We start from the raw sequence: 16360 nt of genomic DNA, 5'->3' as shown, positions 1-16360 counted from the left end.
TTTGTAATATTGAGCTGTACAGCTCAAAACCTAATTCACGGGCAGCGATAACTTATATAGAGAGACTGTTAACACTCGCATAATAGAATAGAACGTACGACTATACTTGAACAAACACAAAACTGCAGTGACGTATAAATTTTTTTTTTTTTTTATGATCGATTTAGGCTAACGTATTGATCAAATCATATTTTATCACGAAAGTATGTACGTACCTAGTATAGTGCCTATATACACGACGACTATTTAGTATGCGAGACACAGTTCGTTTTCACAAGACAATTCGCGTTCATTCTCTTATAGACATAAATCAAATTATTTTATAATACGGTCTATACGCTATACCGCGCCTATTCTCTACTGCACGGTTATTCAAATTAATATATTATATATATATACGTTTCGCTAAACTATCCGAAGTAAAATAAAAAAATAAATATTTGTAAGGTCGTTTCGGTGTGTAAATAATAGACGCAATATATATACATCCAATATATTGTGTACAGCTGTGTGTGACACGAGATTTTTCTTATTTTTTTTACTATATGGAAAAAAATGTAAAAACAAATAATTGCATTTTGACCTTCACGGTGTGCAACTATAATGCTACATACCTACTATAACCATCCATAACGCATTTGTTTGAAAAAGATATTTTTCCCATCTCGAAGTTTATATATACACATCACATATTTTGTATTTTATATACAATACGATGACTATAGAAGATTTTCGCTGTACATAACATTACATGTTATTAAAACATACACACACACAGCGTGTTCACTATTCAATGTGTACAAGTCCATGCAAACCGAGGAAAACACGTTTTTTTCTCTATTATCGACAATGACGAGTAGCATAACATATATATATATATAGATGAAATGAAATATAGAACCATTATACAGACATTTTACACACGAATGTATATCAAACGACGACCTTTTCCATTCGATTACAGATAATGTATAGCATGCAGTGTGGCTGCGGTGCAAATATTACACAGATAATCACATAGTATTCGGTGATTAGGTACACACACACACACACACATAATATTAAGTTATATTATGTACACGCACGGCAAATATAGATACGCACATAATTGTGAAAAACGAAACGACGCCGACGCAACAATATAATTAATATTGATTATACTCAATATAATATATGTAATATGATTTACTATAATACATTATACGTACGTCGTACGTGTTTAATATACCTGACGAGTACTCGAATCACAAACGGCAGAACCATTTTCGTTTGATTCGATATTGAACATTATTGTCATTGTAGATTATTTTAGTATATCATGTCATTTTTAAATGTTCGTCATACGATACAAGACTAAATGTCGGAAATGGCCACATAAAATAATTGTTTCGACAGTTAAATTTCTGTAGTTTCTTCCTCTGTTTGTTAATTAATAATTAACTGTGTCGACATACTCAACGTTTTTACGATGTCGAATTTCTGAACGTTAACGCGACTTCTGCAGCTGCATTATTTATATTATAATATATGGTACGAGCTGCTAACGTTTTGCCTGCTGCTGATGACGCACACAACTGCAGTAGGTGTGTAGAGGTGCAGGTTAAGTATACGTATAATATATACGCGAATATTTACACGTATAAGACAATTAAGCCAATTATATTTCCACGTATATAATGTAAACATAAAATAGCGTAATTATAATATCTGCAGAAAGGTGTATTGTAAACAAAAATAAATATATATACATATATGTTAAAACAAAATAATTTTTTTTCTACGAAATTGCACATTTATTCGACAAACATTACACTGCACTTGAATATTATACATATAGGTTATATATAACACAAATTCTACGAATACGATTATTACAATCTCAAATGATAATGTCTAATAATAATAATAAATAAATAATTATTCATTTTTTTTCTTCAAATTTTTACAACACGAGGATTATCGGGGTAACAGAGTCATAACACATAACTGTATAAGTCACATGTATAGTGTACAATGAATAAAATAAAAACTAAAACAAATCATAATAATAATGAGTGTTTGCAGTATAATACACACATATATATATGTATTAACTATACACCTAGGTATACCTATACGCATTACACATGTATCAGAATAAGGTTAGGTTCCACGGCGTGGGCAGCAAACGATATCGCATCGATATACATATTATGTATGTATATGTTTTATAATATAAAAGAAATAATATTTTTCATCGAAAACATACCTATGCGATGATATTATATTTTACTGCACATTAAAAACTACATCACAGAACAACGAATACTAAAAACTACGATTTCATTTTCTTACACGATAAATATATTATAATGTATATGTATATATATATAGGTTCAGTACGTCATTATTTTATAATATTATATATATATATATAGTAAGCATCGTTTGTTGTAAAGTCAACGCGATTAAAATATATATATATATAGTATGTTACAATAACGATGATGGCTGTATAATATTTGTACAGAACTTACGGGTAGGAAAAAAAAACAAACAAATAAATTATGTATATATATATATGATTTAAGAACAACGGTTAAAATAATATGTTTATATATATACGGATAAACATTATGCGCGAGCGATATATCGCATATATACGTATGCGCAGTGCCTACCTGTGCGCGATGTGTACATAGGAAAATCTATACGCATTACGGCGGGCGCACGCATACGCGTACGACATATCGTAATGTCATGTCATATAATATTCGACAGACACATTACTCTGCACGGAATAGTCGTCGCCGCGAAAGTGTGCGCGCTACACGAGATCAGATGATATTATACCTATTACATTATATATATATATTATCGTCGTCGCACCGAGCGCAAACGCCGCACTTATCCGACACGTAATAATATAATATAATAGTATAATACATATATATATATATATATATATACGAATCCAAAGTGCGTCCGGACGACGTATACGACTTATTACCGAACGCGTGACTGTACACACAATAATATTATCGTCATTACGTTACTATAATCGCCTACGCGGGCTAAGACAATGTTAATATTGCGCTCGCGGAAACAGGAAACTCGTATACACTTTTATATGCTATTGTTGTACATTAGTTGTGCAGCGGAAAATAAGACGCCGCGGCGTACCGTAAATATTGCTGTTGCTGCTGCTGGTGGTGGTGGTGCAACTGTTGCAGCTGGCTGTGGTGCACGGCGTGCTGTTGGTGATGGTCCTGGAACGCGATCGCCGCGGCCGCGGCGGCCGCGTGATGGAACTCGTACGGCACCATCAGCGGCGCCCGGTACGCGGCCGGCACGATGGACGGGAATCGCCGTAGGATATCGTCGTCCACGTCGTCGCCGTCGTCGTCGTCGTCGTCCGTGTAATCCGCCGCGGTCAGCGGCTGCGGCGGCGCGGCCGGAGAAGTGGCCGACGACGGGTCGGGTCCGATCAGGCTCTCGATGTCGAACGGTCTCTTGGCCGCCGGCTTGGTGGTGCACGCGGTGACCGCGTCCGCGGCGATGACGGCGTGCCGGTGCGCGTCGTGGTGTCCCGGCGCGGCGTTGCGGCTGCGGCGGCGTCGGCGGCTGTCGGTGCCGACGTCGTCGTAACGGTGCGGCTGGTTGTGGTGCAGACCGCGCCCGGTCGGCGCGCCGTGTTGCGAAGACGGCGGCTGCTGATGCTGCGGCGGCGGACTGCCGGCCGACGACGAGCACGGCGACGACGACGAAGCGGACGACGCGCCCGACGACGACGGGGCGGCCGACAGCGACAACGACGATGACGCCGACATGGCCGGATGGTTGCGCTGCATGTGTGCCAAATTGTTGGCCAGGGCGATCAGTTCGTTGTCCAATCTGTAGAATGCAAGCCAGACGATAACCATTAAAATCGATGTGCACGGAAAGTATTGCGTTAATATAGGTGTTTACATCGCGACATTGGTTAATGTGTCAGGGGTTTAAGCTGGGCAATCGGTTACGTCACGCGTACACGATATTACACGTTACACTGTCAATTTTATTTCGGGAAAACGTGGAAATGTGTGTATACGATCATTTATAATATTATAGACTGTCCACCATGTACACCTATTTAGATAATACAGGACCGCTGCGCATTTAATTAGGGTGTAATATATATATATATATAATATAATATACTTGACGCACCTGTCTTTGTCGGACTTGACCAGCTTGAACCGTTTGCGGCGCCGCAACAGCGAACCGTTCTCAAACATGTCCAGGGCGGCCGGATGCAGCGCCCAGTACGCGCCTTTGCCCGGTCTGTCCGGCATCCGCGGGATTTTCACGAAACAGTCGTTGAACGACAGGTTGTGCCGGAGCGAGTTCTGCCAGCGTTGCGTGTTCCGTCTGTAGTACGGGAACTGGTCGCTGATGAACTTGTAAATGTCGGACAGCGGAAGCATTTTCTCCGGCGAACTCCATATGGCCATGGCCGTCAGCGATATGTAACTGTACGGTGGTTTTTGGTCGCCGTACGAGTCGCGACTGGGCCGCGGCATTTTTACAAGACTTTTATTCTCGGGTGGTATTTTCGATATTAACGAATACTCCTATACGGGTATACGGGTAAACACGTTTTAACGAAAAACACAATACGCGATGTTCAAAAAATGTCACCGATAACTGCAACACCGCGAGCGATAAGATCGATCAACCGCGGTACACAATGATATTTATGCGGAAACGACAGCGCACACAGTCTCCGAACGCAAATTGTTACGAATTATTATTTCCGAAAACAAATATTGTTATTATTATTATTGTAACGATATTATCATGACGCGTGCGGCGTAACTAAACGACTGCGACGGCGTTCGAGTGCGGACTGAACGGTTGCGGTACAGTCGCGGCGGCGTGGCCGACGACGTCACGGTTAGGTCAGGTGGTCCGCCCAATGGCACGCCGGTGCGGAACTAATGGCTCAGGAGGCGGTCGCTGTCGTTGACGCCGCCTTCGGTTCCCCCGCCGGACAATCGGTCAGAGATAAATGTGACCTCGGCGGTGGGGACTGTGTATTTCCTCCTCCAACAGAAATACCTCATCAAAATCGTCTTCTCGTTTCTCTATCGACCACCACTACGAAACGGCGGCGCCGAGTACGTTTTTCTGCGCTCTCCGCCGACCACTTATAATAATAATAAACGTTTCGGACGATTATCGCATTGTATGCTCTGCTCGCGCGCGTCTCAGAAACAATAACGCTTTACCGTATACAAACAATAGTCGTGATAAAAAAATACTGTATTATGTTTTATTATTGTTTGGGTTATAGACTATAATTTTGTGTATAGGTATAACCTATCATCGTAGGCGTGCTAGACGTTTACAATAGGTAAGTGTCGCAAAAAGCCCGAAATGTTCCAAAAATAAATCTTTAAAATAATATTTATTTAGCAAAAATTTGATTATACACAAGTGTTTGTCATAAAGTATTAACATATTAGCAACTCCCCTTTAAGCAAAGCTTGTGTTGGGGGGTATAAAATTTGAGTTCAATACAATACAAATTTTGAAAAAAAAAATAAAATATATATAAATATTAAATATTAATATGTAATAGCAGAAATAGTGAAAAAGAGAAAAAATATATATATAGCTTAATAATCTTCAAGTAAATTACAATTGATAATACAAAAATAAAAAATATTAAACATTTAAATATAATTAAAATATACAATTTATTATAAAAAATTGATTTCAGAGAAATCCAAGTTTTTTACAAAAGATTTAAAAATATATATGCTATTAAAATGATAAATATTGATATTAAGTCGTCTACATATTTGAGTTGCAGTTGAAAAAGAGCTATTAGGAACAAGTTGTTTTTTAAAATTAGGTATACAAATATTAACATTTTGTTCATAACGAGTACAATAAGAGTGTTTTATACTGACTATATGTTATGCTTAAATCTATAAAAACTCATTAAAACATTTCTACAATATAATTCATGAAGGTTAGATACATTGAATTCTGAATATGCTTAATATTTTTATTAAATCATAATAAAATTTTAATATTATAATATAGTACAATTTATTCTTATATAAAGCGTTTGAAACTGAAAACTTGACAAAATGTGTTAAAATCACGAAAATTTGCGAATTGCTAATTGTTTAGCGATTTAAAATTAATATAGTTGAAACTTATTGAAAATTGAATACGAAATTCCTTATAAGTATACGTATAGTATATTTTCGCAGATACTGCGAAAAGAAAACATTTATAAACAATAAAGTATGATTTTTTTTTTTTTATATAAGCAAAATTAAATTAAAGTACCTATATTCAAATTTGAATGACATGTTATATAATGGCATATTTAAAATATATATGAATAATTACGATACTATTCATTATTATTTATTTTGTTGTAATAATTCAAAAAAAATATTCACGAGATCATTGAACTTGTATGTATATTATTATATTTTATATACACAATAATGGACATATTCAAATCTAATGTTTTGGACAAAAATTAATTCATCCATAACTGTATTACGAATAATAAAATATAAATAATTTAAAAGCATCAATATCAAAAAGGAATATGTACGTGCAAGTTAAATTTAAATCGTGTTTCCAAGGAAAGAAATATAACCGCCGTGGAGCAATATGACGATATAAGAATTGCCTTTACTTCAGTATTATAAATGGACAAATGGCAATTTTGCAATAAATTTACCGTCGGAGCCTCGGCGAACTGTTTTGATTAAAATACTACTGGCAATAATAATAATAGCTCATTATAGTTATTATTAATAAGCCTCTTCTCCTGCATTATATAACTATTTGTGTCATTAGATGTTTCTGAACACCAAAATGTATAGACATTTTATTTTCCAAATTATTTATTACAACTTGACTCATTAATATAATATTTGCATCGTGCAATAGCATTTCGATCGGTATTTGTACTTGAATTTAGTAAGTATATTATAGGACCAGCCACTATTTATCCTATAACTTCGATTCTTACGTAATCGGTCCGTTAAACTAGCAGATTTCGTCGTAAAATAATTCGGTGCATAGAGACGAATATAATAACGTTGTATGACATTGAGCCGCTTCACCCGATAATGATGCGCGCAATTGGAGAAATTGTTGATTATCGTTACGTAAATGGTAAATATCGTTTATTCCATTGTTTGTGTGTACTATAGCGCTCCAGAAATGTCGTAAACGTAGGCCATTCACTATATATATACCCGAAAATGTCAGAACAACTAACAGCTGCTCCCAGTGGACATTTATATTTTACACGGATATACAACGTATAATATACGTACACTTTAAACTATAAACCTACGTATATTATACGTACATATTTAGTTTAAGAAAAGTTTAATTTTGGTATATTTTTTTGGATCAAAAGACAGATGTATTCCACGAATATTACATTTTTAATAAACATTAACCTTATTATCAAGTTATTCATGCGTTTATTAAACATATAATTTACGTGTAGATTCAAACAAAACACCATATATATTTTCCGTGTGAAACTAGTATAGATACGAATAATTTATACGTATATCTTTCGTAATAAAATTGGTATAAATCGAAATATTTTCTACGTATTTTTTTCGTATAATACTGGTGTAGAATCCAATACTTACTAAGTATATTTTTCGTATAAGACTGGTATAGATACTTATCAAGTTTATATTGTTTTTATAAATCCAGTGACTGGTGTAAGCTACTTGCGTATTGGTGCATTAGAATTATTACAACAAAATCCACTATACAACATACTGCAGGCTGTCACTGTAGTTGTACTACACTACTACCGTAACAACCATCACGTTATCAAGCTGTTTCATAATTATATATGGTATACTATCCATCGTAACGTTGATATTATACTTTGATTTTGAATTTGCTAATTACCTTTTTTCGTACATCATATTATATATTCGCACATTGAAACGACTTAAAATATATGTTTCTTCGAAATTCACGCGGCTACAGATCATTACTTCTTCATTTCCTTCTTCGTTCGATATATGTTCATATAGTAACAATAATTCGATTGAATTTTGGAGCTGTTCAAATTCTCGCCAAACCTCTTTAATCTTTTCTATACGGCACTTTTCAGTACGGTTCGATTAATTTCTTTAATTTTTTCGACATTTTCAAGATGATTTACAAATCTTGTTAGCTATAAACTTTTAATTGGCCTCTGCAGAATTCCAAGGAACTTATCTCGGACATGCCCCTTATTATTACCTATAGTTAGATTAAATACTAATTTTTCTCTTTATTATATAGTATATTATGTACCTATACGATAATTTCTTTTTTATTTTAATAATTAATTTAAATAATAAATAGTCGAATTTGGTATGGACAACAAAAAATAAATAATAAAAAAAAACCCATTAATATATTTTAGGAAGAAGTTGATTTATAATACAGAGAAAACTTATATTACCACAAATTTTCTGTTTTTTTTTAGTTGCATTTCATGTTCCAATGGTGACATGGTGTACCTATTCAATTTTTTTCCTTTCGATAACTCTTCCGGTTTTCAATTACACGACTGGATTAACGGTAATTTATTTGATTTAAATATTCTCACACACGCACTTATTTTATTATACACGCAGTTTTAAATTAGGTACTGTGTTTTATACGCGTGAATTTTAAATTTAGACTGCCATACACGAATATCACAGATTCCTTATATATCCTGGTCGACGGACCAGTGTTATTTTTTGAAATTTAAATAGTGAACTATTAGGTCATTTTATTAATTATAAATGATTATATACAGAGTTTATTTAAGATATTATTATCATCTTTTATTTGTGTGGCGATTAGCAGTCGAACGTATACTGACTATCGTTTCGATGAGATATAAATGATATAGGTACCTAATAAAAAAATCTTTTCGCAAGAGATAATAAACGATAAAATTCGACTTATATATATTATAGTAAAATACACACATCAACAGCTATAAATACCGTGCGTAAAAATAGCAAAAATAAGTTCATGTTTAGAATTATATACAGATAAAGTCTTAAAATAAATTTAAAATTAAAATTATTATTTATATGATTATTATTATTATATTTTTAATATTTTTTTTATTTATTTCCTATAGTAAATTTCAAAATAATAAAAAATTCTCGTACGTAAAAAAGTCTCCACGAATAATGTTTTTAGTTTATCATTCGAAATAATCCATCATTATTCATCGTTAAAATACGTATTTTTTTCAAATGTCTGTAATAAATAAATGTTTATATATTTTCAGATCTTTAGTTCCAATATGAAATACTTATAATATGAGGAATATATTATAAATATAATATTATATTTTCAAACCTATTACCTATATAAAAATAAAAAATTCTATAACATTATTACAAAAGATACAAAAGGTATATGTATATAATTACTTATAACTTATAATTTTTCTAAGTTATGTGGGATCTTGTGTAAAATTATGAAGAATTTTGACCACATACCTATATATCTAACCATTTCATCAAATTTTCAAATATCTGCTATAGTTTTCGTTTTTGAATAACAACAAAAAACAAAAATCGTTAGAGAAAAATAATATTATATAGTTACCTATTAATAGTTATTATTAGATATACGGATGAATGTTCGTTGTCATAAAAATTTAAAATTTAAAAGGGTTATAAAAAATTAATTTGGCTTTCTAGTAATAATTATTTGTATTATTGGTCACAAATCGTATTAAAAACTTAGCATTAAATTCCAAATCTATACTATAATTAGGTAAAAAAAGAAAATTTTTTTATAATTATCTAGCAACAAAATAATTTATAATTTTCAAGATTTTGATGAACGCTGTAGTCAAAATTCTAAATTTAAATGCTTTAAAGAAAATATTGTGATTATAAATTTCCGATATTTTTTAACTTGGAAATGAACCACTAATTAGGAAACGTGTATTACATTTTTAAGCACTTTTTTTTTTAGAGGGTATACGCGGTTATATGGCGTATACCCAAAACGCTAAAATTCTTAAATGCGTATAGGAAAGAAAATAAAACAAATACGCGGGTATACGGTCATAGTCTTTTGGATGATAACCATATTACCACAATTTATTAATAATATACATATAATTTGAACATTTCAATATTGAACATCATGATTATATTATATTATATATTTCAATACTTGAAATTAGAGTCTTATATAGTTATATAGACCGTTTCCCCCCTGAGAATCGTTTGAAATTTCATATTTTCAAAATTTTATGAAAATAATAAAATCTACACCAGGTTACAGCCACATATATCAGGTGAAAACTACTTACCTGATTACATCCTGCAAATACCAGATTAGAACAAAAAATCTTAGGTTTTTCACAAAATGGTTATGCATTAATATTTAATACTAATGACATTGATATATATATATATATAACATTCAGATAAAAGTTTTATTTTGTGTTTTTAAATACATAATATATATAACACATTAATACATATATGTACCTATATAATACATAAATAAATATATGTAGTAATACATAGTTTGGATAGACTGTCTCGGTCCGTTATTCAAAATCGTTTTTTGTACACAATTATATATCATTTAAATCAAATTTAAGATATCAGCTCTTACAATGACCCACTTAACATCTACCATACAGCAGAACAGTCTATATAGTAGTTCTATACCTGTCTATACCTTATATATATCTACCTACCTACCTTTTTTTCCAATTAAATTGTAACTTATATAAGTTAAAAAAATAGCTTTTTAATTTAACTATAATAATTTATTAATTTAACGAGTTAAAAAAATAATATAGTTATAACTTGGATATAGTCTTGAGAATATTACTCATAATTTGGCGATAAACTCGAAATGAGGTAAGTACCTTACAAAAAACAAAATATCGAATGTGTATAAACTGAAAAAGTCAAAGTTGATAAAATTATATTTTCTAAATCATAATACGTAAATCTAGTAAAAAAAAATGTCTCTGTTAATTACATAACATTATTACTAATATCATTTACTCGGGACATATAGATATAATAATATACGTATCACGTATGGGTTATTATCAATATAGGTATACATAATAATGATTAATATGTTTACACATAATAATATTGTACATATTAATTAATTATGCAAAGCTGTAGGCAGTGTTATATAACAACTAACATTGTAAGATAATGCCTTTGCGATTAAATGTATAATTTTACGATAACCTTTCCTTCAATTCCTGTAATTCATTTCGTCTACATTTATGAGCCGATGATATTCATATAATAGGGAGAAAAAAATTACACTGTTTACACGTCGCAACGACCGCAACTGCTATGGTACTCAGTTTAAATTACATTGCTAAACCTAAGTGCGCGTAACTTAATAATCGGCGGATCGCAGATGAATGGTTGACGTATAATATATCAATATATATATATATATAATAACAAAAGGTATGTATCATCTACACACGAAGAATCGTAGTTCGAAATTGTATGCTTAAATAATAATAATCCATTTATTTGGATTCCGATTTTTAAATTTTTGAGTACTTACTCAACGGCCAAATGTTCAAGTAGGTATTCACGTTTTTAACTTTTTATTATATGACCATTAAACATATATTAAACGTTTATCACTAAGCATGATGCGCCACATGCACAGTATTTAGAAATGTTTCACGAGGATTAAGGGTTCAGTTTTCCTAACAACGCTAGAACAATGTACTACAATAATATTATCAACCATAATATTATATATTATAACCATATTATAACCAACTTCTTATTAATGAGGCCGATTTTCTGTCACTGCACTTTTCTGTCATTTTTTCAATTTTTGTTCATTGTTTTTAACTATCGTGATTTTAGATATTATTAAATAGGATTAAAAATCAAAAACATTTCGTAAAAACAGTATTTTTTGCAAAAACCCTCGATAAATTTCTGAAAAAACCTTTAAAATTATGTTTTATGAATAAGTTTTAAACCACCCTTGTCTATTTATAATCTACGATTTATTTCAAACCTACAATTATTATTATCAGTACCTACAGATAATACCTACCGGAGTAGTCCGGATTATATTTTAGAACAATCTTAAAACCACTCGTTTAAATTTCTATTTAAATACATTAAACATTCAAATGGGGATCAGGGTATAATGTTATATCGTCACAGAACAGTCTTCAAACACACCGTTAAATAAAACGTATAGTGATTATGTGTTTGAAAACATTGTATAACCAATAAGTATGCCTACATAATATAATTAAATCGACAACTGTAGTTTTCTATATAAGTGGGTACTTACCTTTAATGTAGATACCAAGTATATTATATATATATATAATTACCGATTAGTGAAATGGAATGTGCACGAAAACGATTACCGTCGTTGTCGATGGTTTTGGTGATGATCACGATGACGGCCCTACTCCCGAACGGTACCACAGCGGCTTTGATAGACCTGGGTCACAGTTACCGGTTCGGGACGACAACGTGCTGGAACCCAACACAACGATTCAACATATTCGACGTGCACACGGGACCGGGGCCGAACGGAGTGTTCATCACGGAGAGCTTCTCAACACCCGAACACTGCGGCACTCATCTGGACGCCCCATTTCACTTTAATCCGACCGGGTGGAAGCTGCAAGACATCCCGCTGCACCGAACGGTGGTTGAAGGTAACTGCTGTTTTCGCGAAAGCTAAAGAGGAAAAAAAGGAAATAATATTGAATCGTACTTTTACAAAATATGTAGATATACTATACGTGTACGCACCACGATAAATTTCAGGCATACCGTTTATTGGTTAGATTATGTTAGTACCCATACCTAATATAGAGTGGTGATTTCCAACAATTTACGTGTGGCTCAAACATTTATTTTAGATTCTCAGCGTGGAACGATGAATGTATTGTTTTTAAAATAAAATGATTTCTATTTTCTTTTGGCCAATTGAAATTTGAGTGAAAAATTCTAGTCGAGTTAATGCGCAGCAATAATTTTTACTTGTCAAAAGAAAAACAACTCGGTCTCGTTCTTTAATTATTTATATGTTTACATAATAATATAATATGCCATATAGACGTATAGTTAACTGAATACAAATTTTTCATAGGCCTATCATAAATGTCTAATATTATCCAGCCGACAAGGTATCGATGATATTTTTATAACATTATCGTAATATAATTTATATTTAAACCGCGTAATAACGTTGTACCTATGTATATACAATACAGGCGTACACGTGAACGTGAGTAGCGAAGTCAATGGAAACGGCGACTTTTTACTGACCGTTAATCATTTGAAAGCGTGGGAACAAGCCAACGGTCCGCTGCCCAATCGATCGGTGATTTTGGTAAACTTCGGTTGGGCTCACAAATATGGCGATCGTCAGTCGTACTACAATGGATTACAGGAACCTTACAGGTATATACCTATTATATGTATGTGTGTAACTTACTATACCTATTTATACGGTCTCGAGGAAAGGACACGTTTTTAAATTTTAATACTGAAAATAACCTACCAATACGTGTCTGGTGTGACTAAAATATTACAGTATTTTTACAATAATTATACATCTATTTTCGGAAAACTTACCTTTAATGTGAATATACCCACGATTTTATAAAACTTATATCGCTGCTCTTATTTTTCCACCCCACACGCCTAAACACTCGTAGCGGTGAAACCCGCACGCTATTTTGTTATGTATAGATATCATGTATCGCTAATTATACATAATATTAGGTTTCGAAACTAGTCATTAACTGCAGTGACTGTGCTGTGGTTGGCGAAATATTGGTACATTTTTCGGTGATCTACGGCATCGGCAATGATTGGCTAGCTAACTGTTTATCATATAATATTATGTACAAAGTACAAATAACATTTCGCAGCTGCTTTTGACTGCATGTGTAGAGACAGATTTTAAATCTAATTATATATTGACATTAAAAGCTCTATTGACAATTTGTTAAAATTAAAAATTATTCACCGTGTACCTGTTTTTTTTTTCAATTTCTTGTATTCCATTTTCATTGAGCCCGAATTACATGAATTATTTCTTATTGTAATTATATATTAATCCGAAAGCAACGATAACAAGTTGTAAAAAACCCAAAAATAAGAATACATTTATACAACCTAAAAATATACTAAATATTATATCCTGCAGGATGAAACGAATTTGAGTAAAATAGTTTTCCAACACTTTTGCGTAGTGAAATGTCTACCCAATAGGTATGTAAACCTATATTAAAACATACTGCGGTGGATAGAAAAGCTAAAAAAAAAATTGCTAATTAATTACCCGAATAACAACGCGTTTATGGCCCGCAGGTTTCCCGGACTGTCCAGGGAAGCGGCCCAGTGGATCGTGGATTCCGGAAAAGTGTACGGCGTCGGTGTGGACGGGCCGAGCGTGGACGCCGGCCGGTCAACGTCGTACGAGGCGCACGGCGTGCTGTCCAAGGCCAATCTGTACAACCTGGAAAACGTGGCGCTGAACGGGACGACGCTGCCGCCGAGGGGCTTCAAGTTGGTCGTCCAACCGGTCAAGATCGTCGGTGGCACCGGCGGCCCGGTCAGGATATTGGCTTTTACGAAAGACGCGTTCGAATGACGATCGCGGCCGGCAACGGAGGCTGGCGGCAATGCGGTTATCGCTTTTCTACTGCTCGCGCAACAGCTACTCGTGCCCGCGATATCGCACACTGCGGCCCACTGACACCACGTCGAGGGTGCCACTAACACCACGTCACGCGTGTTGTCATAAGAAAAACTACACAGTACGCGTACGCTGTGATCAGATTTTCTTTGATTGTATACATTACTAATAAGTGATGCGTCACGCTTGATCGAAATATAATATAATATTGCTCACCACACTCGTGTCTATGTGTGTATACAATATACATTGTGTGCATCATCATTATACATTATTATAACTTACTGGTAGCGTAGCCGTATGTAGGGGGGCTTGGGTGAATTACAGCCCCTCCCCCTCCAAGAATTTTTGGGTAAAAAAATATTATGTTTCGTATAAACGAATAATCATTCAAGTCAGTTATAAACATCAATAGAAACAATAAATAATAATCTAATTAAAAAAACATTTTTATGAACATTGACTCCCTTAACTTAAAGGACTAGTTACGCCTATATCTATATGGTATATGCTAATCATAATACAGAATTTAGATATACGCGAGTACTATAGATATTGAAAACAATATGATTTTATAATAGTAAAACAATACCTAATTGTATTATTATTGTAGACCGTGCGGACATCTCTACTTGTTGATATTATACTCGTTTTTATTTGCTGTCGCGTGTACGGCACAGTCGACATCCGTCTGCGAGAAACGAATGCCAAAACAATAGTCCAGGAACACCCGAATTCAATATGCTTGAGTAAAATTATTATTTGCAAAGGTGATTTTATAAAGTAGGTGCCTATAAATACGTCGTGTAGGTAAATTTATTAGTAACTACTAAGAATTAAACTATAAATATATTGGTATCTATACGTAAGTTATATTAATACTTTATCTAAACGGTCTGAAAACTTAAATTTGAACTAACATTTTTTATCAATATACTATACTTCAATAACAAGCAATAATAATTTTGCATTTTCAAAAAAATTATAACTGTATTATTATTATTTTTTTAAAAACCCTTGGTAAATCCTCAAAAAATATTCAACATTTAATCATGTAACCTTAAATGTACTTTTTATTATTTTTATTTAAAGTATTATTTATTTTGTGTTTTTAAAACAAAATTCTTATTGCGGGCGCACAAAAAATGTTCAAAATGTAGTTATATATTGTATTTATATGTATCACAAATTCACAACTTTATTCAAGCAAACTGCCCACTTCATAGATGGCCAAAAGACACAGTATGCATTATGCATACCTACCTATAATCAATATTAACATATTATACTGTTATAAGATTATAAAATATTAGCTTAACATAGAAATGAAACATCAAATGAATAAAATGCTAAATAGATTGTTATTGATGAATTTCAGATTGAAATGTACAGCAGTAAAAATAACCAAATTAAATATAGTACTAATATTATTTTTTTTTAATGTCTCCTCTAAAATGTGGTTTCCCCACTTGATGATTTGGTCAGCCTATGGACCTGAAGTTAATTAACCTTATATAATTATATGATATTTTAACACACACCCCCTTCCCCCGGGAAAAGTTAATTCAATTTATTTTTTATTATAACTATACTCATAACATGCTGTATGTCAGTATTATTATAGTGTATAGACTATAGTTTA

General features: G+C 32.9%; 2 protein-coding genes across 3 annotated transcripts; one reads left to right on the top strand and one right to left on the bottom strand.

Annotated features, from left to right (window-relative positions):
- Positions 1-1783: 1783 nt before the first annotated feature.
- On the bottom strand, positions 1784-4861 carry LOC113560963 (fork head domain-containing protein FD4-like). The gene is made up of 2 exons (XM_026967107.1): positions 4189-4861; positions 1784-3873 (listed from the first exon to the last, which is right to left on the bottom strand). Exons 1-2 carry the CDS (start codon positions 4539-4541, stop codon positions 3126-3128), a joined length of 1101 nt encoding a protein of 366 aa, XP_026822908.1. The 5' UTR covers positions 4542-4861; the 3' UTR covers positions 1784-3125.
- A 6445-nt stretch (positions 4862-11306) lies between these two features.
- Positions 11307-14938, top strand: LOC113548196 (isatin hydrolase-like). 2 transcript variants are annotated; one of them, XM_026948947.1, is made up of 4 exons: positions 11307-11489; positions 12399-12724; positions 13286-13475; positions 14391-14938. In XM_026948947.1, the coding sequence occupies exons 2-4, from the start codon at positions 12403-12405 to the stop codon at positions 14671-14673; spliced, it is 795 nt and encodes a 264-aa protein (XP_026804748.1). In that variant the 5' UTR covers positions 11307-11489; positions 12399-12402; the 3' UTR covers positions 14674-14938. The 2 variants fall into 2 exon arrangements, with proteins under 2 accessions (XP_026804748.1, XP_026804747.1); XM_026948946.1 differs by lacking the exon at positions 11307-11489 and adding an exon at positions 11589-11611.
- Positions 14939-16360: the final 1422 nt, after the last annotated feature.

Source organism: Rhopalosiphum maidis, chromosome 4 (genome assembly GCF_003676215.2).
Source record: "Rhopalosiphum maidis isolate BTI-1 chromosome 4, ASM367621v3, whole genome shotgun sequence".
In the NCBI taxonomy this organism is placed as follows: Eukaryota; Metazoa; Arthropoda; class Insecta; order Hemiptera; family Aphididae; genus Rhopalosiphum; species Rhopalosiphum maidis.
This window is presented reverse-complemented; position numbering and strand designations above follow the sequence as displayed.